Source organism: Cotesia typhae, unplaced genomic scaffold, assembly GCF_013202065.1.
Source record: "Cotesia typhae breed Kobodo isofemale line unplaced genomic scaffold, CoteBio_Ctyphae scaffold_70, whole genome shotgun sequence".
NCBI lineage: Eukaryota > Metazoa > Arthropoda > Insecta > Hymenoptera > Braconidae > Cotesia > Cotesia typhae.
Genome location: NW_027423780.1, coordinates 1,449,033 through 1,471,378, shown reverse-complemented (window position 1 = coordinate 1,471,378; position 22,346 = coordinate 1,449,033). Strand labels below are relative to the sequence as shown.

The 22,346-nt window shown below is 29.6% G+C and overlaps 1 protein-coding gene across 1 annotated transcript in view; it reads left to right on the top strand.

Moving 5' to 3' along the window:
• The window catches only part of LOC141537289 (CDK5 regulatory subunit-associated protein 3), a 60,970-nt gene that overhangs the window by 16,177 nt on the left and 22,447 nt on the right, over positions 1–22,346 (top strand). Inside the window, 5 exon segments of the mRNA XM_074258182.1 lie at positions 6,012–6,186; positions 6,248–6,484; positions 7,270–7,359; positions 7,362–7,538; positions 7,608–7,681. Of these exon segments, the coding sequence (XP_074114283.1) occupies positions 6,012–6,186; positions 6,248–6,484; positions 7,270–7,359; positions 7,362–7,538; positions 7,608–7,681 (753 nt within the window).

Here is a 22,346-nt window from a genome sequence, read left to right as displayed (position 1 = left end):
AATTTTCGTACGAAGAAATAATAGTTATTCATACGATAATCGTATTATTTAAAAAAAAAAATTCATTTGAATGTCGGATGAATACCCTTGCGACTTTCAAATCATTCTGAAATCAGTCTGAAAAAATTCTGGAAACATTATGGAATCATGATGGTTCCAGAGTGTTTCCAGAGTGGTTTTGTGCCTATTTTCCAGCATGAAACCAGAGTGCACCCAGACTAAAGCCAGAGTGGAATCAAAGTGAACTCAGAATAAAATTAAAGTGGAACCAGAGTGAACCCAGAGTAGAATCAAATTGAACTCAGAATGAAACTAAAGTGAAACCAAAGTGAACCCGGACTAAAGCCAGAGTGGAATCAGATTGGACTCAGAATGAAACTATAGAGGAAGTTAAAATAATCGCTCTGAAGGTTCCACAGGAATCTCAGAGGAATATTAATATTTACCTGGTATTTCCAAAATCTCGTGTTCGTTGCTCGGGCTCCGGCTTCACAATATCGTTTTTCCGTTCGGCAACTTCACTCGTCCTTCGTGTGGGATTATCCCCACCCGCGGAACACTTATTTTCTAGGCCCCGGAACTTATGTAAATTTTATTTCTACTGCGCGAGCATCCTAGACCACAGCGCTCCGTGATCCGTCGATAACTAACCGCGGCTAGGGTGAGGACCTTCATCGGGTAATGAAGGAGCCCCGTGACAACTTTTATCTAAATGATTCTAACAATTATTTTCTGATGTAATTTATTCGAAATAAAATAAACTCAGTTATTCAGAGACAAATAAAATAATTTAGTCAAAAATTAAATTAAATAAAATAAAATCAATTGACAAATTCTAATTTTACTTTTGTTTTATTTTACACAATCAAAATTTATTCCAAATTATTTATGTTGATTTTAACTAATCTTTACTTCTGATGATTTTTACTAAAATATTTTACTGAAATTACTACAATGATTTTAATTGACACAATATTAACTGATTTTACTTAAACTCAATTACCAAAGATCAAATTTTCACGTGACACCAAAATCATGAATTAACAAACTGAAATAATTCCTAGTAAAATTAATCCAGACTCTGCCTACGTGTTTAATTAATAACCCGAAATAATTCCTGGTATTATTAATTAAATATTTAGCATTTTATTTCTGACTTGTTCTTCAATTTACTCTTAATTTTAACCTGACTTTTATTCGGACTTTATTCTAATTAGTTTACCAAATTGTGTTCTCAAACATTTTGTTAATTATTCTTAATATTCGGTTAAATTTACGAGTACTTAAATTTTGTTAAAATTGATTCTTAATATTTTGCTTAAATTTAATTACTTAAATTTTGATTAAAACTAGCGATTGTGACCGAACGCGAAATGGTGATGACCTTCAGCTGACATAAGGCCTGGCTGATGCCGCTTCACCGAGAAATTATTTAGACATGTTAATTGTACCTGGAGTTTCTTTCTAAATTTTGTTCGCAATCCCTCGGCGCTGCGACTCCTGTATTTTGGTCTCCTTATAGAATTTCTCCTCGGTAAGATGTTCACTTGGCGGCAAAGTCCTGGTTCACCACGTCGCGTCGAGTTCTCCTCAGATAATATTTTTTTCCTAGAACAGCAAATTGGCATTAGAATATGTGTTAAATTAAACAAATTTAAGCGAGCTGACTTAGAGGCCTAGCACGCATTAATTTTATCAAGTTTTATCGCCTCGTTCCACTAGAGCGAACGAATAAAAAATAATTACCTGACTGGAACTTTTCGCGATGCGATTAGCTCGATCGTTCGATCACAATAAGTTTTACCAAAATTTCTTGGTGCGTTTCTTTCTTCCTCTGCTCTCCCCACTCTCACTACACCGACACCTCCACCTCGGGGACTCACTTACGAGTCTAAAAGTATGCCTGCAAGGGCTTAAAATCACAGCGTTCTGTGATCCGTCGATAATTAGACGAGTGCGGGTAAAAGGGCTTTTAATGGGTAATGATCACTGCGTTACAAGCTTGACCAAACTTAGATTTTCTGAAAATTTGAACCGATTCGGACCGATAGATTTTGAGAAATTGCAAAAAAACTACAAAAAAGAACTTTTCGAAAAGTGGTTTTCTTGGAATAACTTTTAAACGGCTCCACCGATCAATTCCAAAAACTAATCAGTTCTTAACATCAAAAAACTGCGTCGAACGCCGCCAGTCCGGTCAAAATCGGTTGATTCGTTCGTGAGTTATCGTGAACGAAAGAAAACCAAAAAAAGTGTTTTTTCGGGATTACTCTGAAATTTTCGATTTGATCAATTAAAACCTGAAAATTACTTATGAGGATGATAAAACTGCGTCGAATGCCGCCAACCGCGTGAAAATCGGTTGATCCATTCAAAAGTTACTGCGATTTGAAAAATCCAAAAATAGTGTTCTATGAAATTTCTATCAGACTTTTGAGCTGGGAGAGCTCAAATGCATCAAAATATTATCTCTTCAAACTCAGTGAGCTCAAAATATCATATAAATTATATTTTGAGCTCAAAAATGTCATAAGTACAATTTTAAGCGCTCAGGTATGGAATTAGCGGGAAGTTGCAGGGATGGCCTTTAGGGTGAACCGTTTTCCTAATTTTTTTTTGTATCCAATCTTAGTACTTTAAATTGAAAAAAAAAAAAAAAAAATTTATTCGGGTAGTTATTTTAAAAATAAAAAAAAATTTAACTGTGCTATTTAAATGGAAAAAAAGACCTCCCCCCACTTTGCGCCAGCTCAATTTTTGAAATATTAAGCTCGAGTTTTAGTGTTTTTTTGGAATTACTTCGACATTTCTGGTTCATTCAATTGAAACCTAAAGATTCTTTGTGAAGCTCAAAAAACGGCGTCGAATGCCGCCAACCGCGTGAATATCTGTTCATTTATTCAATAGTTATTGCGTTTTGAAAATTCAATAAATAGTATTTTATTAAACTTCTATTAGATTTTTTTAATAAGTTTTAAACAGCTTCCCAGTAAACAATATGATGTCTTTAGAGGTTCTTGATGAACTCCAATTTAAGATTTGGACGTCGTAATTTTTAACGGAATGGTGTCTCTAAGACGTCTTGAGGACGTCGAATGCGCCACTTTAAGAGTAATATAAGACTTCCACAAATATTCTCAAAGAGATCTTTTTTCTGAGTTCAAAAAAAAAGAGTGCTTACAGAAGTTAGAATTAGGAAGTCTTTTTGAGTCAAAAATAAGATGTCTTGCAGAAATCCGAATTAAGAGCTCTTTACGACTTCAAATAAAAGAGTACTTATAGTAGTCAGAATTGAGAGCTCTTTCTGATTTCATACAGAAAATTTGCAGAATATTATTATTATAAATTAATAAATATTATTTATTCATGCTATAAATTTATTAATATTAATTGTTAAATTATTATTGTTGTTATGTAATACTCATAATAATTATAATAATAATATTGATTTTCAATCATTTTGTGACTTAATTTGAGTAATTTTTTATCATTTAGTCGCCATCCTTTCGTCCACGAAGTCAGTATTTTTTTTGATACTCCTTGACAAACAAGATGCATGTAATCCACTGAAAATTGAGACACCATACCAACACCAATATCTTCAAAATCTGATTTTCCTAAATGATGATCTTCATTTAAACGATATATAAAATTCGAGTCAGTGCGTAATGGTGCATCCATATCAAGAAATAACATTCGATGGTCACTATATTCTCCTTCTTGAATGCACTTACCGCAACCATAAAAACCACCATGACCTTTTGTGTAGGTTACAAAAGCTCTCGCTGGTGAATCACAAATGACAGCCCTTATAATTACTTTAAATTTATGACTATCATACTCGAAACCTTCCTCTCTCAGATTTTTGTACTCATTAATGAAATCTTGAAGAAATTCATTAGTCATTTGGTTTGTTCAGTCCATGGTATATACCAATAACGAATGGTACAGAGACTTTTGGAAAAATTTCTCCCAGTATAGGATACAGTTGTCGTTTTGAACTCTTCGATATTGGCAAACCATCAATGTGTATACTAATCTGGATAATATCTGTAATCTGTATTATATCGACAATTTTTAATTGATCAATTAATCCTTCTTTCAGTCCATAGTGGAAATATTCTCCTGGTGCAACCTCACGAATAGTAGTATCTGTAGGAGTATCAATTAAGGTACGACTGTCATTTGGAAGACTTTTTAACTCTTCTATTGACTCCACATTTCTAATAATTTTTAGTAAAACATTTGATCCAGCTTGAGTAATGTTAAATTCGCATTTCCATTGAGCTAATTGTTTGGTTAAAGGAATTGGTACTTCGATATCACAATTATTATTGTTATTATTATAAGTGATAGAAGTTGTAGTAGTTGTTGCTGTTACCGTTGATGTTGTTTTTGTTGTTGTACAATGAGAATTATCATTATTATCTGTGTAAGTCTTTAAAGAGATATCGGTTACGGTATTATCTAAATGAATCGACTGTAAACTGAAATCATCACTGTCATAATTATTGTCGTTGTGCATTACACTGTTATTAATAACTGGATCATTATCAAACGAAGTATCAACCGATGCTTTTGCACGTGCAGTCTCCAAAATTGCCTGCTCACAGCGTTTTTCAATCTTCGATTTTTCTGACTCTTAGACAGTTCACTGAATCTTTTTCTTTCAGACATCTTGAGAAAAAAATATTTTAAATTAAAAAAATCATAATTTATATTTATTTTTTGGATAAATGTATACGTTACCTTTAAAATCGAATGATTTCTCAAATTTATCACTGATAAAAACATGAAATATCATACACAGTCAAATATTAATTAGCTAAGAATATGCACTTACATTATTTTTAGAACTTTTAATATACAAATTACGAAATCACTGGTTATAAATAATTAATTGATTTCACTAAATTAAAGTTTTGCAATTCGACGCTGAATGTAAACAGAAAACGTACCATACACTTATAGGTTATATTAAAACAGAGATAAAAAATAAAAATAAAATTTCTATCGTTGTGCGCATGCGCCAATACAATTCAATCCTACCTCAGCAAAAAGACCTCTGAAAGAGTTCATATTCATGACATCTTACGAAGTCAGAAAAAAGACCTCTTAAAAGCTCAGATTATTGATGTCTTATGAGTTCAGTAAGTAAACTACTTGAAGAGCTCATATTTTAGAAGTCTTACAAAGTTTGTCAAAAGATTTCCTGTCGACTTCTTGATTAAGAGTTCTGATTGATGAATTCGTTAAGACATCATATTTAGACTTCTTATGGACGTCTTTGAAAAGACTTCTTCCAGAAGTCTTTCTGATTTGGATGCTGACTGGGTTGACCGATCAATTACAAAAACTGATCAGCTCTTAACATCGAAAAACCACGTCGATCGCCACCAAGCCGGTCAAAATCGGTTGATTTGTTCGTGAGTTATCGTTGACGAAAAAAATCGACAAAAAGTGTTTTTTTCGAATGACACCAGAATTTCCGGTCTAATCAATTTGTGTTTGAAAGTATATCGTAGAATTTGAAAAACTGCGTCGAATGCCGCTAACCGCGTGAAAATCGGTTCATTCATTCAAAAGTTATTGCGGTTTGAAAATTAAAAAAATAGTAATTTATTAAACTTCTATCAAATTTTTGAGCTCAGAGAGCTCAAAACTACACGAAAATTAGATTTTTGAGCTCGAAGAGCTTAAAAACTTAATAAATGCAATTTTGGGCACTTAATTACGCAAGTAGCGGGAAGTTGCAGGGATGACCTTTAGGGTCAATCATTTTTCTAATTTTTTTTTCTGTATTGAAGAAACTTTTAAGATGTCTAATTAAAAAAAAAAAAAAAAAAAAGGTCAGGGAAGCTTTTTGTGATTTTAAAACATCGAAATCTAATGAAAATTCGATTTTTGCAAAACGGGGTAAAACCAATAACTTCTTGATTTTCGAAATTTTTCAATTTTCTAAGCGGGAAGTTAACAAGAAAACTATTTTATAAATTTTATAAAAATTCTAGGAGCGAAATATACCAATTGATATCAATGCCGGAAAATTATTGGAATGGTTAATTAGCAGACGGCACTGTGAACGAACTTGGCAAGACAATGTTTTAGTCGTCAGAACAAAAATTAATAATGCTATACAGGATATGCCAGAGCATGAAGGAATTGTTAAATTAGTAACTGGAACTTGTAAGTTGAATACACCTATTTTTTTGTCGAAATAATTATCATTATTGAGTGGACGTTGCAGATATTAATTATTTTCATTGCCAAAAAATCGTAAGTATTCTAGAAAAAACAGAAGCTAATTCGAAAAACTTATTTGGCCGTTATGGATCGCAACGCATGAAAGATTGGAAAGAAATTATTCGTCTATATGAAAAAGATAAATTATACCTTGCTGAAGCTGCGCAGATCTTAATAAGAAATATTAACTATGAAATTCCTAGTTTAAAGAAGCAAATTACTAAATTGGATCAGACCAAACGTGTGAGTTTTATTCTTATAATGTTATAATTTATTAGATAATTTTTTTTTTCATCTTTTCTCTAAAAGAAACTAAAGTTATCAAAAATTCAATAAGTTTTTTTTTACGATCGGATTTTCGGAAATCAAGTTCTCAATAGATGCTGGAAGTTCGAAGTCTTAGAAGGCTGCTTCTACACTTCTCAGAATACTTTATGATTTCTATTAAACGTACTTTATTAATATGGACTTTAATTTTTAAAATTAGATTTATGGGCTTTTATAATTGTTGTAAGGTAATTCTATGTCAAATCGACCAATAGTTGGAATCGACCCTTTTCGATTTGTACAAATTTTGGTCAGAAGTTTTTTTTTGTCGTATAACGAAGTTCTTCTACAGGGAAAAAAATAAAAATTTTTTTCAAAAGATATGCAAACTCAAAATTTCGCGAATTTTCCACTTTTTTAGTTTTACTTTTGTAATATCTTGAACGCTCTTATAGATACAGGAATGGTCTTTCATTTGTTCGGAAGGGGACATTTGGGGCCATGGAAAAAAATATTTTGTAAAAATTCTGAAAAATGCCAAATTTGTCAAATATTGAATTTTTGAAAATCCTCAAAAATGACGATTGAAATTAAAATTTTGACTCAATTTTTTTTGTATAATACCTTATACTGATCTCAAATATTTGTTACCATCGATTATACCTTATATTAGTTGTGGTAACTTATTGATAGATTAATGTAAAAACTATTCTTTTTAATTTTTTTGATGGTTTTTTTTTTTTTTTTTTTTTTTTTTAGGACTTGGAAAAAACATAGCCGAATACAAGAAATCTGAAATTATAGCGCAATCAGAATTTAATACACTGTGTGTAAATTTAGGTATAACTGGTCAAAATATAAAAAAGAACTAGCTGAGCGTATAGTTGTATTACCTGAGATTTACGACACAATCGTAAAAAAATGTCAAGCTCTTAGTAATGTTATAAAATTTTATGAAGCTTTTGCTTCATTTACGCTTGGTGGAAAATCTGATAGAGGTTGTGTTCCAATAATTCAATACGTAATAGGTAAATTGTTTTGAATTTATTTCTGAGTTTATTAATTTTAAAAATTATGATCAATTTTACTCCCTATAGAAAAAGGTAATACGACAACTTATGAATGGATCTATGGTGAAGTCCCGGATTCAATAGTGGAACCATTATTAAAGGTAAATTTAAATAGAGATAAATTATTTTATTAAGACATAGAAATCAAATTATAAAATAGGCGAGACAAAGATTTCATTCAGTATTAATACCGGATATAGGTACTTCCCAGTAAACAATATGATGTCTTTAGAGGTTCTTGATGAACTCCAATTTAAGATTTGGACGTCGTAATTTTTAACGGAATGGTGTCTCTAAGACGTCTTGAGGACGTCGAATGCGCCACTTTAAGAGTAATATAAGACTTCCACAAATATTCTCAAAGAGATCTTTTTTCTGAGTTCAAAAAAAAAGAGTGCTTACAGAAGTTAGAATTAGGAAGTCTTTTTGAGTCAAAAATAAGATGTCTTGCAGAAATCCGAATTAAGAGCTCTTTACGACTTCAAATAAAAGAGTACTTATAGTAGTCAGAATTGAGAGCTCTTTCTGATTTCATACAGAAAATTTGCAGAATATTATTATTATAAATTAATAAATATTATTTATTCATGCTATAAATTTATTAATATTAATTGTTAAATTATTATTGTTGTTATGTAATACTCATAATAATTATAATAATAATATTGATTTTCAATCATTTTGTGACTTAATTTGAGTAATTTTTATCATTTAGTCGCCATCCTTTCGTCCACGAAGTCAGTATTTTTTTGATACTCCTTGACAAACAAGATGCATGTAATCCACTGAAAATTGAGACACCATACCAACACCAATATCTTCAAAATCTGATTTTCCTAAATGATGATCTTCATTTAAACGATTTATAAAATTCGAGTCAGTGCGTAATGGTGCATCCATATCAAGAAATAACATTCGATGGTCACTATATTCTCCTTCTTGAATGCACTTACCGCAACCATAAAAACCACCATGACCTTTTGTGTAGGTTACAAAAGCTCTCGCTGGTGAATCACAAATGACAGCCCTTATAATTACTTTAAATTTATGACTATCATACTCGAAACCTTCCTCTCTCAGATTTTTGTACTCATTAATGAAATCTTGAAGAAATTCATTAGTCATTTGGTTTGTTCAGTCCATGGTATATACCAATAACGAATGGTACAGAGACTTTTGGAAAAATTTCTCCCAGTATAGGATACAGTTGTCGTTTTGAACTCTTCGATATTGGCAAACCATCAATGTGTATACTAATCTGGATAATATCTGTAATCTGTATTATATCGACAATTTTTAATTGATCAATTAATCCTTCTTTCAGTCCATAGTGGAAATATTCTCCTGGTGCAACCTCACGAATAGTAGTATCTGTAGGAGTATCAATTAAGGTACGACTGTCATTTGGAAGACTTTTTAACTCTTCTATTGACTCCACATTTCTAATAATTTTTAGTAAAACATTTGATCCAGCTTGAGTAATGTTAAATTCGCATTTCCATTGAGCTAATTGTTTGGTTAAAGGAATTGGTACTTCGATATCACAATTATTATTGTTATTATTATAAGTGATAGAAGTTGTAGTAGTTGTTGCTGTTACCGTTGATGTTGTTTTTGTTGTTGTACAATGAGAATTATCATTATTATCTGTGTAAGTCTTTAAAGAGATATCGGTTACGGTATTATCTAAATGAATCGACTGTAAACTGAAATCATCACTGTCATAATTATTGTCGTTGTGCATTACACTGTTATTAATAACTGGATCATTATCAAACGAAGTATCAACCGATGCTTTTGCACGTGCAGTCTCCAAAATTGCCTGCTCACAGCGTTTTTTCAATCTTCGATTTTTCTGACTCTTAGACAGTTCACTGAATCTTTTTCTTTCAGACATCTTGAGAAAAAAATATTTTAAATAAAAAAAAAATCATAATTTATATTTATTTTTTGGATCCGGAGACACGTTCGTGTCTCGCGCCAAGTACACGTCCAACATATGGCGTGAGACAACGTGTCTCTATTCTCTTATCTTATGTCATTATAACCTTCTTACATATTTGGGTCTATATTTCATTATTATTGCCAAGACACCTGACACTTTCACTATTTCTATTAAGTTTCTATCTACGGATTTTACACATATTATAAAAAACTATTGGGTATGAACAATTATTTAATATATTTCAAATATGAAAATTTTTGCCTGCGCCTGTTTTCGATTCTACGAGAGATTTTACAAATTTAGGGCGAATTTTGTTATTTCGAAGTTGGTAGCACTTAACTTTATCTACTAACTATACTTACTTTACGTAGGTTCTAAAACTTTAGCACCCATAAGTAGTTAGTATACTAAGAAAAAATTTTGTAATGAAAAGAAAGACAACCTGCGTAACTTTATACAGTTTCCACTGTACTTATGAAAACATTAGCCTGGGCGTTAATGCCCCGCGCTATAATTATCGATTTTATTCTGAGTAGTCAGTAAGTTTTTTTCTCCAGAAGTCACGTTTATTAATCGAGCGCGTAATTCGAATTCAAATATGTCAAATATAGAATTTTTTGATTCTGTGTTGGAAGTAAAGCCTAAAAGAACTCATATGAAAAGTTGTTTTTCTGAAATTGAGTGTAGACAAATACTATTTTTTAATTTAGTAGAAAAATCTATCAAATCTGTGTTGCAAACTATCCATAATGTGATTGGTAAAGTATATCATGAGCATGGAAATATATACAATTCCAATGTATCTATCTATTAATTATGATTTTAAGATTAATTATGAGTTCCATGCAATCTGCTATTTATTAATAACGACATGATAATGACAATAAATAATAATAACGACAATACTGAGATCAATAACGATGATACTAGTCATAAGATAATAATAAACATAATTATAATGGAAAAAAATGTTAGAAATTTTTTAATATTGATATAAAATGTAAAGTTTTCAATTGATTTAATTGATCAATCAAAACCTAAGAGTATGGAGCTAATTCATATTTAGTTTTTTTTTTGCTATTTGGTACTATGAGAAAAACAAATTCGTTTTTTCATTCGTAATTGAGCTTTAAAATTGAGCAACAATCAACCCTTCATATTATGAGTATAGCAATACCTGCAATAATTAATTTAATTCTGAACTTTTAATTTCCGCGGGAAAAATACAAAATTTTAATCAACAGTTTTTTTAATTATAAAAATGTTAAAGTTTCTTTTTTAATATAAAATCTCTAGAATGAACTATCGAACAATTTTACATATGTACTTTTTTGAATGATATATTCTCTTCTGATTAGAATTTATTTATTGACTAGAGCCATTACTTAAAAGAGCTCAAATTGTTTAGTTTTACTTTCTTCGTGAAAGTCAGGTAATTAAAGTCTAAGTGATTCTGTTCGAGCGGTGTACAGATGTAGGTGGCGTTTCAGTCGAATTGAGCGGAAATTTTAAACGACGATATTCTTTTCAAAACAAATGTTAATTATGATTTATACGAATTGTGTTATTCATAAACAAAAATATGATAATAAAAATAGATAATAATACAAATAATGATAATAATAATAATAATGACAATACTAACAATATCAACGAAGATAATACTGATAATAATTATTGTGGTAACAATAAATTAATGATAAAAATAATAGTAATAATAATATTTATCATCATTATTATTATTATTGTCATCAAATTATTGAGCATTGAAGTATTAAATTTGAATTTACAATGTTCTTGATTACAAAAATTGTTAAAATGTTTTTCAAATTTCTACGGAATGGAAAGCTTCAAATTGATAATTTAGTTTAGCAATGCGAACCAAAGAGTATATGTGGCTTATTTATATAAAATTTCATTAATATTACTCGATACTGTAAGAAAAATGAAATTTTAATTTATATATATATATATATATATATATATATATATATATATATATATATATATATATATATATATATATATTAGGTGGGTCAAAAAATCGAATAATTTATTTTTGACTTTATACTCTGAAAAATAGGTTCGTAGACACCTAAAAAGAATTCTCTCAAGTATAAGCTCTTAATTATAACGGGAAGGTCCTCCGCTTTGCGGGTTTCTATTTTTTTCGAATAATCAGATAAAAAAATTTATATCTCGCTTCCAACTGCTTGGAAAAATATTCCGTGGCATAGATTTTGTGAGAAATTGAATGCTTTACAAAAAGGTCTCTTATGACTTTTCAAAAACTCAACCGATTAAAAGATATTCATAGTTGAAGTTTGGCTATTTTAAGGAAAATATTCGTTTTTATTATGAATTTTATAAGTCGATGAAAAAATATTATTTCGGATTGCGGAACTCATGATTTTGTAGGAAATTTACTGCTCTACAAAAATGGTCGCTTATGATTTTTGATTAAGTGAAGCCGTTACGAGATATTCATCGTCAAACATTAACGAATATCAATATTTCCAGTTTTTGATCAATAATTCGATAAATTTTAATTTAAACTATGAGTTTCAGGAAAATTTACATAAATTTGAGTTTCGATCGATAAAGAAATGTTATAAACAATTTTTTAATATTGTTTTCAGTCTTGAGCTTGTTTGATTGCATTAAAACAAGAAATTAGAGCATTTTTTCGACATATAGCCAATGATTAGTTTAATTTGAAGTGAATGACATATTTCTTTGTCAAATTTAATATGAAAAGTATTGAATCAAGTGAGAAACAACCAGTATTTAACTTTTTTATAGATAAATTTTTTATTGAATTATCAATTGCAATATAATTGTCTATATTTTTAACATAACAGTACGCTATTACTATAAATAATTTCTTTTATTACAATTTGGGAATGTTTTTGATGTTCTTTGACAACTTGCAATAAGTACTGGAATTGTTCTTCATTTTTTGTCAAGCATTGATTATATTCACTGACTAATGCAACAGCTCGCTCTGCTGAATCATTGACAACTTTTAGTTGTTGAAAGTATTCTTTATTTTCGAGATAACTCTCATTAGTAGGCCATAATTCAACATCGACATCAAGAAAGTCATACGGTAGATCGAAGATTTTGAAAAGATTTAATGACTTTTTAGACACAAAGTCACTCAGAGTTCTCTGCGCCAATGAATTCAAATCTTTTTAGCAATTACAAATCTTTTAGCTTTAGAATCTGTACCTTCACGAGTATTAACAGCTTCAACAATACTTTTTTTACTTCTAATGGAACGCCATCGTCAAACAGTGATAAAATGGCAAGTTCATCGCTCAAATACCATAAGTGCGAAATCATTTTTTCACACGTAGCTGAAGAAATCAAAGGATTGATATTTTTGTACTCCAATAAATTTTTCATAAACTGCAAGTCATGATAAGCAGCAGTTGTTGCAGAAGTTGATGAAAACCAAGCTTTTAAATACAATGTGACTATAAAAATACAGAAATGACGAAGACCATGCAATTCTTTCTGAGAGAGTTTGAATTCATCTCTGAATAGATACATTTTCAAACTATAAATGGCCTTAGCCATCCATCTAGCATGATGAACAGCACCAGGACGTTTGAAAGAAATCTTTTCTTGAGGCATTTCTCCAAGGAAAATCAATGATAATTCCAATAATTCTTTATAATCATCTCGGGGTTGTAGTAACTATCAAAAATAAAAAATTTGTCAAAAATAACGAAATTTTTATAATTTAAATCACAGTTAAATCATACCTGTAAAGATTTCGTAATAAAACTAGAGATTTCATCTTTTTATTCGAAATGATATCAGCAACTACAGCATCTTCAACACCAGATTTATAATTAGTTATATCTATATCATCCCAAAATTTTTTAAACCTTCCAAACATCTGTACATTTGGCCCAGATGACACAGGCCAAAATACTTCAAATGCGCCCCTTAATACGATCTCAAAAATGTGATGACGACATGATAACCAGATCAACTCTCTTCCCAAAATCTTTTCAATTTCCTTACATGTACCGTTGTGAATTCCTGTAGAACAATAATAAATGACTATCGTTAAATTTAGTATTTAAGAAAAATCAATGGTTATATTTCAAATCCAAACGAGTAAACGATTAATACATTTTGATAGTAAAATTCAGTAAGAAATAGAAATTAAACTAGAATGACAACAATAAAATATTTTTGTAATTGATTGATTACCTGTATTAACAGCCGTAGTGTCAAAACACATCGCCTTGACATACTTAATAATACCCCATTCACTCAATGTTGATAAAATGGCGGATGTTTGATTAACTGCCGTCCCAGAATTCATTATTGGAACTCCAAGTAATTGTTCAGTACCATACGCAGTTAAAAGAACCGGTAGTCGTTCCACAGATTTGGATTCAATTAGATCATTTAGCATTTTACCATCCCAATGCACTACGTATTTATCGTGTGTTTTAAAATTGTCTTTTAATCCTTGAGCAATGTCTTTTCTTTGAACCATACGAGCTCGTTGGATGGACCTATAGCTGAGCGTTGTATCTTCAATTTTTATACCAACAGCTGATAAAACCGGAGCAATAATGAACATCGCGTTTCTACTGCTGACATTAGCTCTGTCAAGTGCAGAAACGACTTCAGGAGTTAAGACATTTATTTTTGCTCGTTTTGTCGGAATTGGGGGTTCATACTCCAAATCAGATCCAGAATTTGTAGTTCCACTTAATGTATGCGTCGAGAATGATTCTGATTTTCCACTTAAAACAATCCCATGACTGGTAGACGGCTGATTCAAGTCTGTAATAAGAGTTCATTTTTAAATTAAACAGACAAAATTTCCAACACTTATTCATTATGATGAGAAGCAATTAAACATGAGTACCAGAAACCGTCGAGTCAAATGTCATACGTAGGAATACTGATATTTATAATGCAAGTAAAGTAGAAAAATGATATTCTCATTGTTTATAATAAATATAAAGGAAGTTTTACACTCCTACCTGAATTTATAACAATTATTTATCTCAGATACTTACTGCTTTCATCGATTTCCATCATATCTGTAGTTGAGTTTGACGCAGGTACAATATTCGAAAGAATCTCTTTGTGTGTACAGAATTTTTGATCCAAATACAACTTCCTAATGTTATCATCCACCCCTTTTAGGAAATTTTTACTTACAATGTCGAATAATTGTTCAAGATCAGTCTGAAACTCCTTTTCCTTTACCTTATCACTTTTCTTATTAAAATCTTTTTGTAATTTCAACCACTCACTATGAAAACGGAGAATTTTTTTGACTACATTAGGAGCTTCACTCGTAGGGATCTGATTTATTTTCCACAATTCAATAACCTTGTCAGCTGAATTTTTGCACTTTGTTTGATTGAAAACTTTAAAACTTTAAGTTGATAGAAAAACACTCTCATAACCTCTTTCACTTTTGGTAACTTACGGTCAGTGAGTTTTTGCACAGGTATACCGATTAAACGTATTTCTTTATTCATTGTAGAATTATTGATAATAAATGAATTTATATAATGAGAAAATGACTTATTTCGAAAAAATTGTTATTATCATGTATACGAAATGATGAGTTTTTGGAGCACTGAAAATGTACTGATAAAAAAGTAGACAACGAAGATAGTTAAGAAAAACAACATAGGTGGCGCTAGCGTTAGAGTACCAACAGAAGAAGTAATGTAATTCAGAACAAAAAGCCTCTCTCACAAAAAAATTTATGTATAATTGGTAGAATAAAATTTGAAAATACATACTAAACAACCGTAATAATATGAAATGCCAATGCAATTGACATTTTAAATTATTACAAATAAAGCTTACAAAAAATATCATTAGAACAAAAACTTCTTAGTGAATTTTTGAACAAATAACTCCTGTAGGAGTGGGTTTATGATAGAAATTTAAATTTATGTAAATTTTCCTGAAACTCATAGTTTAAATTAAAATTTATCGAATTATTGATCAAAAACTGGAAATATTGATATTCGTTAATGTTTGACGATGAATATCTCGTAACGGCTTCACTTAATCAAAAAATCATAAGAGACCATTTTTGTAGAGCAGTAAATTTCCTACAAAATCATGAGTTCCGCAATCCGAAATAATATTTTTTCATCGACTTATAAAATTCATAATAAAAACGAATATTTTCCTTAAAATAGCCAAACTTCAACTATGAATATCTTTTAATCGGTTGAGTTTTTGAAAAAGTCATAAGAGACCTTTTTTGTAAAGCATTCAATTTCTCACAAAATCTATGCCACGGAATATTTTTCCAAGCAGTTGGAAGCGAGATATAAATTTTTTTATCTGATTATTCGAAAAAAATAGAAACCCGCAAAGCGGAGGACCTTCCCGTTATAATTAAGAGCTTATACTTGGAGAGAATTCTTTTTAGGTGTCTACGAACCTATTTTTCAGAGTATAAAGTCAAAAATAAATTATTCGATTTTTTGACCCACCTAATATATATATATATATATATATATATATATATATATATATATATATATATATATATATATATATATATATATATATATATATATTATAATCTTATGAACATTTAATATCCGCGGAAAAAGTACAAATTTTGAATTAAAAATTTTTTTAATTTGAAAAAACGTTAAAATTTCTTGATTTATAATATTTCTAGAATTAACAATCGAACATTTTCACACATGTATTATTTTAAATCATACTTTCTAATTAAGTTTTATTTATTAATTAGAGTTAATACCGAAGAGAGCTAAAATTGTTTGGGGTTTGCTTTCTTTATAAAAGTCAGTTGTTCTCTGAGTAATTCTATTCGAGCAGTGTATAGATATAGGTGGTACTTCAATCAAATTTAGCGGAAGTTTTAAATAACGATTTAACAAATTAACAAAATTTAATTAATCATGCTAATAATAACATAATGATTTGGATATACACATTTGCAATGCTCTTTAGTCGCATACAGATGTCACTACCATACATATACGTGTTTAAGTTATTTGAAGATGCCAATAAATATTTATGTTTACATCAGATCAGTATGGATACTTCTCCGATGTTTTTAGTCGCATCTAGATGTCACTACTGTGTAAGTATATATCTTATTATTATTATCTAATCAGCTGGCTGTACTGGCTGCCGATCCCAACTCTTATTCGGTACCATTATATTGAACTATTCCACTAGGTGGCAGTGATCATAGTCTGTAAGAAATTATTGATGATCAAAATAGACAAATTTCTGTAATTATTTGACACTTTCTGTCAAAATTAATAAATCTTTTTCAGGTTTATGTATCAATATTATTTAATATCTACTTGAAACTATTACTGCGGCATTTTTTATCACACTTGCGTAATACTTTTCTTAATTATTGTCAACTTAATTATAAAATTAACTTATTTTAAAAGGTTAGTTATATATTCAATATTTTTATGATATTTATTGTTTTTGTTGAATAATCATATTTTCTTTGACTTTTTACTAATTATGTTGTGTTCAGGTGGAAAGTTTTCAGCACATAAATACCCTTAGTCACAAATTCTGAAATTTCTATTTAATTTGTAATGAAATAATTTGATTCTTCGTATAATTGAAGTTTTAAGATTAATGAAAAAATATATCCGGTCACAATATTATTCCAGCTAGTGATGAATAGAAATCAGTAACTATTTCGTATTGTTGTAATTACTCTTCCGACTGTCAACATGGTAACAAAAAAGTAAAGTAACATTAGGTATAGGTAAATTAACCAAGTAGCAGTCTTTGTAGTAGTTATATTGTAAATGTCCTTAAGTACTGTTAGCGCCACCTGTAGTTACTTTCATTATGTATATACCAAAATGTGTAAACACACTAATGTAGCATGAAATTTAATGACACTCAAATTTGTCACTTTTACAGCTACAATTTGCATAAAAATACATTAAATCCAGTGGCCAGTCTAGTCCACAATACCATACTAGTTTGGGCTGTTTAACTTCATTACATATCGGTAGCTGCATGAAAATTGATTTAGAAAATACGACAGAGGTAAATTAAAAAATAACATTGGTATATTTATTTATTCGAATTTTATTTATTCGAATAGTTATTGATAGTGTCATTGCACATAGTAAATATTTTAGTTATTTAATAAATGGAATATTGCAGTCTTTACAGCATTTGTGATTACGTATACTTATCAAAACTAATATTTTGTGAATGAAATGGAGATAATTCAAAATTTGAAAAATTCATACGTATGTTCGAGTTATATTTTAAAAATTTCTAAATAAAAAAATTATTTGGTATTTTCATGTCTTTATAAAATTGTCCATTGAAATTGTAGTCAAATTTAATAATCATTATATTAAATTACATATAATACGTTCATAAAATTATTGCGAGTTATTATCGTGAGTTATTATAGTTATTATAGTGAGTTTTAGATTGCTGATAAAAAATACCATGAATGGTGATAAAAATAAAATGGATTATCCTCCACATTTTGGTATTGACCAAAGGAATCATGCTCAAAGTTTATTAGTTAGTATTAATGATCTTGAGTCTCGGCTAAATCAAGCTCGTCAAGCATACCAAATATTATATGGCGACACTTATCCGGGTAAAAATTATGATAATGAGTAAGTAATTTTACTTCAAATTTCTGAAGTTTGTCATACTTTTATCATTGTGAATACAATTCGTTTTCCCATTGTTACAGGTACAAGAATAAAAACCTTAAGCGGAAAAGAGCTGGTAGTAAGCAAAAATTGCGAGACATTATGTATGTAGTATTTCTTAATTTTAATTGAAGTCATTTCTTTACTGTTTAAATTTTTTAGTTTCTGGAAAGGAAAATATCTAAAGGCCGTAAAGGACAATAAACAAAATAACAAGTACATTGTTTTCAAGTAAATATATAACTTTCTTCGTATGGAGTTGGATTTAGATTATTCTTAAGAAAACAATAAAGAAATTAATAAATCTAAAGTTTTAATATTTTTCTTATCAACTGTTGGAACAATATCATATATTGGACAAGAATAAAAAATGTTTATTTTAAATGCATATTTGAGCTTATTACATGATTTATTACTAAACAAAAAAAAATGATTTCCTTTAATTAAATTATTGATTTCAACTGCCGCTCAAGTTGCCCGTAACACCACCTGATATCTTTTTTACACTCTAAATATTTGAACGGGAGGAATAACGGGAACGCATGGTCTATGTTAACTTCAAAAATCAAATAGAATTAAAAATATACGCCTCGATGTTGGCTGAGCGGTTCAATGCGTTGATCCGTTCATACAACTCTAGTGGCAAGGCGCGGGTTCGAATCCCGGCGAGTCGAAAGATTTTTCACATGCTGATATCTTTCGATTCTCTGAAGTTCGCTCCAGCGCCGCCTAGGTTTAAGGCAAGTTCTTAACCAACACAGCTCCTTAACACAAATAACCCAACGGCCGTATGAGAACATACTCTCGGTGGCAATATAATATAATAATAATAATAAGAATCAAAAATAATACGAAGATGTTGCATTAGTTGGTCACACGCGTCATTTAAAGTAAAAGTATTGTTATAGTAGTAACGTTTTTTGTTATTAAATTATTTGAGAAATTTTATGAATAAAAAATTTGATGAATTACTTAAGGAGTACATATTTAAAATTTTAAAGTGTTTATATGAAATGTAATTATTTTTACATAATATATTCTTTACAAAAAAAGAGATATCCCACAAAAAACAGTTTCACTGTAAAATGCCGCGCCAAGTACACGTCCAACTATTGTAACAGAGACGATGATAATCTCATTTTTGCAAAAATAAAAAAATCTGATCTTTACAAAAAATATGAAATAAAAAAATCCAAGTACACAAAACTCTGATTAAAAAACAAACACTCATTGAAAATAGTGAAAATTCAAAGAAAAATTGGTGTAGTTTGCTTATGAAAAAACGAAAGAAAAATTTGCTCTTTACAAAAAATATAAAATAAAAAAACTAAGCAACTGCTGTGATTTTCAGTAATTGCAAAGTTTTTGTGGCAAATTTAACAATTGAAAACATTTTTTCAAACGTACTTGGCGCGCGTCATTGAGTACCCCCAATTTTTTCCGATGTATCGTCAATGATTTCACAAAATATCACTAAGATAATTTATTAATGTCAACCATTAGTTTGAGAAGTTTGTGTTGCTCAAGCATACATCAATGTTATATTTCTCAAAAGCAATTTAATAAATATCTAAGGTAAAGTACCCAATAAATGCTCAGGAACCAGTACCTGCCCACTCTGTGTGTTTGTATATCTATATTTACAAATGGAAATATACAAATACAAAGAGTGGGAAGGTACCGGTTCCTGAGGAGCTACTGAGTACTTTATCTTACTAGTGATCAAATCCTCTGCTTTTTTCTTAATTCACTTGAAATGCAAGAAAGCATCATATACATATGAGTATAAATATAATCTAATTCGTGAAAAAATGAGAACGAGCTTGAATTTTAGATGTAATTGATTTAATTGAAAACATCAAAATAATCATTAATGAAGTCGACGACTGTGTCGAAGGAGTGTTACAATTGTTGCTCATAAACTCCTTTTCCACACCAAGTTTCTGGCGCTACATCAGTCATGAAAAAATTGGGGGTACTCAATGACGCGCGCCAAGTACGTTTGAAAAAAATGTTTTCAATTGTTAAATTTGCCACAAAAACTTTGCAATTACTGAAAATCACAGCAGTTGCTTAGTTTTTTTTATTTTATATTTTTTTGTAAAGAGCAAATTTTTCTTTCGTTTTTTCATAAGCAAACTACACCAATTTTTCTTTGAATTTTCACTATTTTCAATGAGTGTTTGTTTTTTAATCAGAGTTTTGTGTACTTGGATTTTTTTATTTCATATTTTTTTGTAAAGATCAGATTTTTTTATTTTTGCAAAAATGAGATTATCATCGTCTCTGTTACAATAGTTGGACGTGTACTTGGCGCGGCATTTTACAGTGAAACTGTTTTTTGTGGGATAAATGTATACGTTACCTTTAAAATCGAATGATTTCTCAAATTTATCACTGATAAAAACATGAAATATCATACACAGTCAAATATTAATTAGCTAAGAATATGCACTTACATTATTTTTAGAACTTTTAATATACAAATTACGAAATCACTGGTTATAAATAATTAATTGATTTCACTAAATTAAAGTTTTGCAATTCGATGCTGAATGTAAACAGAAAACGTACCATACACTTATAGGTTATATTAAAACAGAGATAAAAAATAAAAATAAAATTTCTATCGTTGTGCGCATGCGCCAATACAATTCAATCCTACCTCAGCAAAAAGACCTCTGAAAGAGTTCATATTCATGACATCTTACGAAGTCAGAAAAAAGACCTCTTAAAAAGCTCAGATTATTGATGTCTTATGAGTTCAGTAAGTAAACTACTTGAAGAGCTCATATTTTAGAAGTCTTACAAAGTTTGTCAAAAGATTTCCTGTCGACTTCTTGATTAAGAGTTCTGATTGATGAATTTGTTAAGACATCATATTTAGACTTCTTATGGACGTCTTTGAAAAGACTTCTTCCAGAAGTCTTTCTGATTTGGATGCTGACTGGGTTACTTGCCACTGAGACCCTTTCTCCGATAGCAAATATTGAATTAAGAGTCAAATAAAATTAAAACACAACGAATACTATTAAATGATAAGAAATTAATTTTTTTCGTTGAGACATACTTTGGATGTTTTAATAAAAATATTTAAAGTATTCGCTTGAATAGCAACTGGACAGCACCTGAAGTTAAATTTCAAGAATATAACACTCAATAAATTATATACAATTTTCTATCGGATGTAATCTCTACTTAAAAAGACATCACTCCATGATTGGCAACAGATACATATAAACATTAAATGTTCTCACAAAATGTGAATGTATAAACTGAGCTCGAAGTGAATCGAAACATGGATCTAAATTTTGCACGACTCATGATCCGAAGCATCAGAGTGTGCTTTATGATCGAAAAATTCTGTTTGCCTCTTTTTCGCTACTGTTTTTTGTTATACTTTGTTTCGCTACTATTATTGTTATACTCTCGTTAGTCCACGAGACTTGACTGAGTTGCCCATCATCAGATTGAGAATTTAATAAGGAATAATTTAGTTACTTTTGAAGACTGATTTGAGGTACTAAAAATCGAAAAAATATTAAAATATAAAAAAAAAATTGGTAATTATATAGAAGTGGGGCTCTGACTATTTTAGATTAAATTGAAATAAAATAAAAAATCAAAAAATTGATCTTTTAAAATATTTTTTTTTTTTTTTAATTGTTCTTCACGGCGGATTTACGATAAAAATGATGAACATTCAATATTTTCATGTTTTTTTCTTTTTCATTTGAAAGTTAAAAAATTTTCAAATGCTGATATTCTGAATTTGTTTTTCTAATTTATTCTATTTTTGTCGTCCTTTAAGAAAAACAATATTTCGATAACCGGAAAAAATAGCATCGTCACCACTTCATCGGAAAACATCTAAAATCGTAAATTATACACATTCAGTAGTTCAGGCGCTTCGTCAACGAAGATTTGTACGGAACTTGGAATCTGTGGATCAGTCGTTTTTAAACTTAAAAATTCGTGAAATATAAACCGTTCTAAACTTGGAAATTCGTGAAATCAGCCAATTCATGAAATAAGTTTATTTATCAAAACCGAAAAATTCAGTTGTTCATGAAATAATTTTTTAGAATATTTGATATATGTGATGGATTTATGAATTCTTCA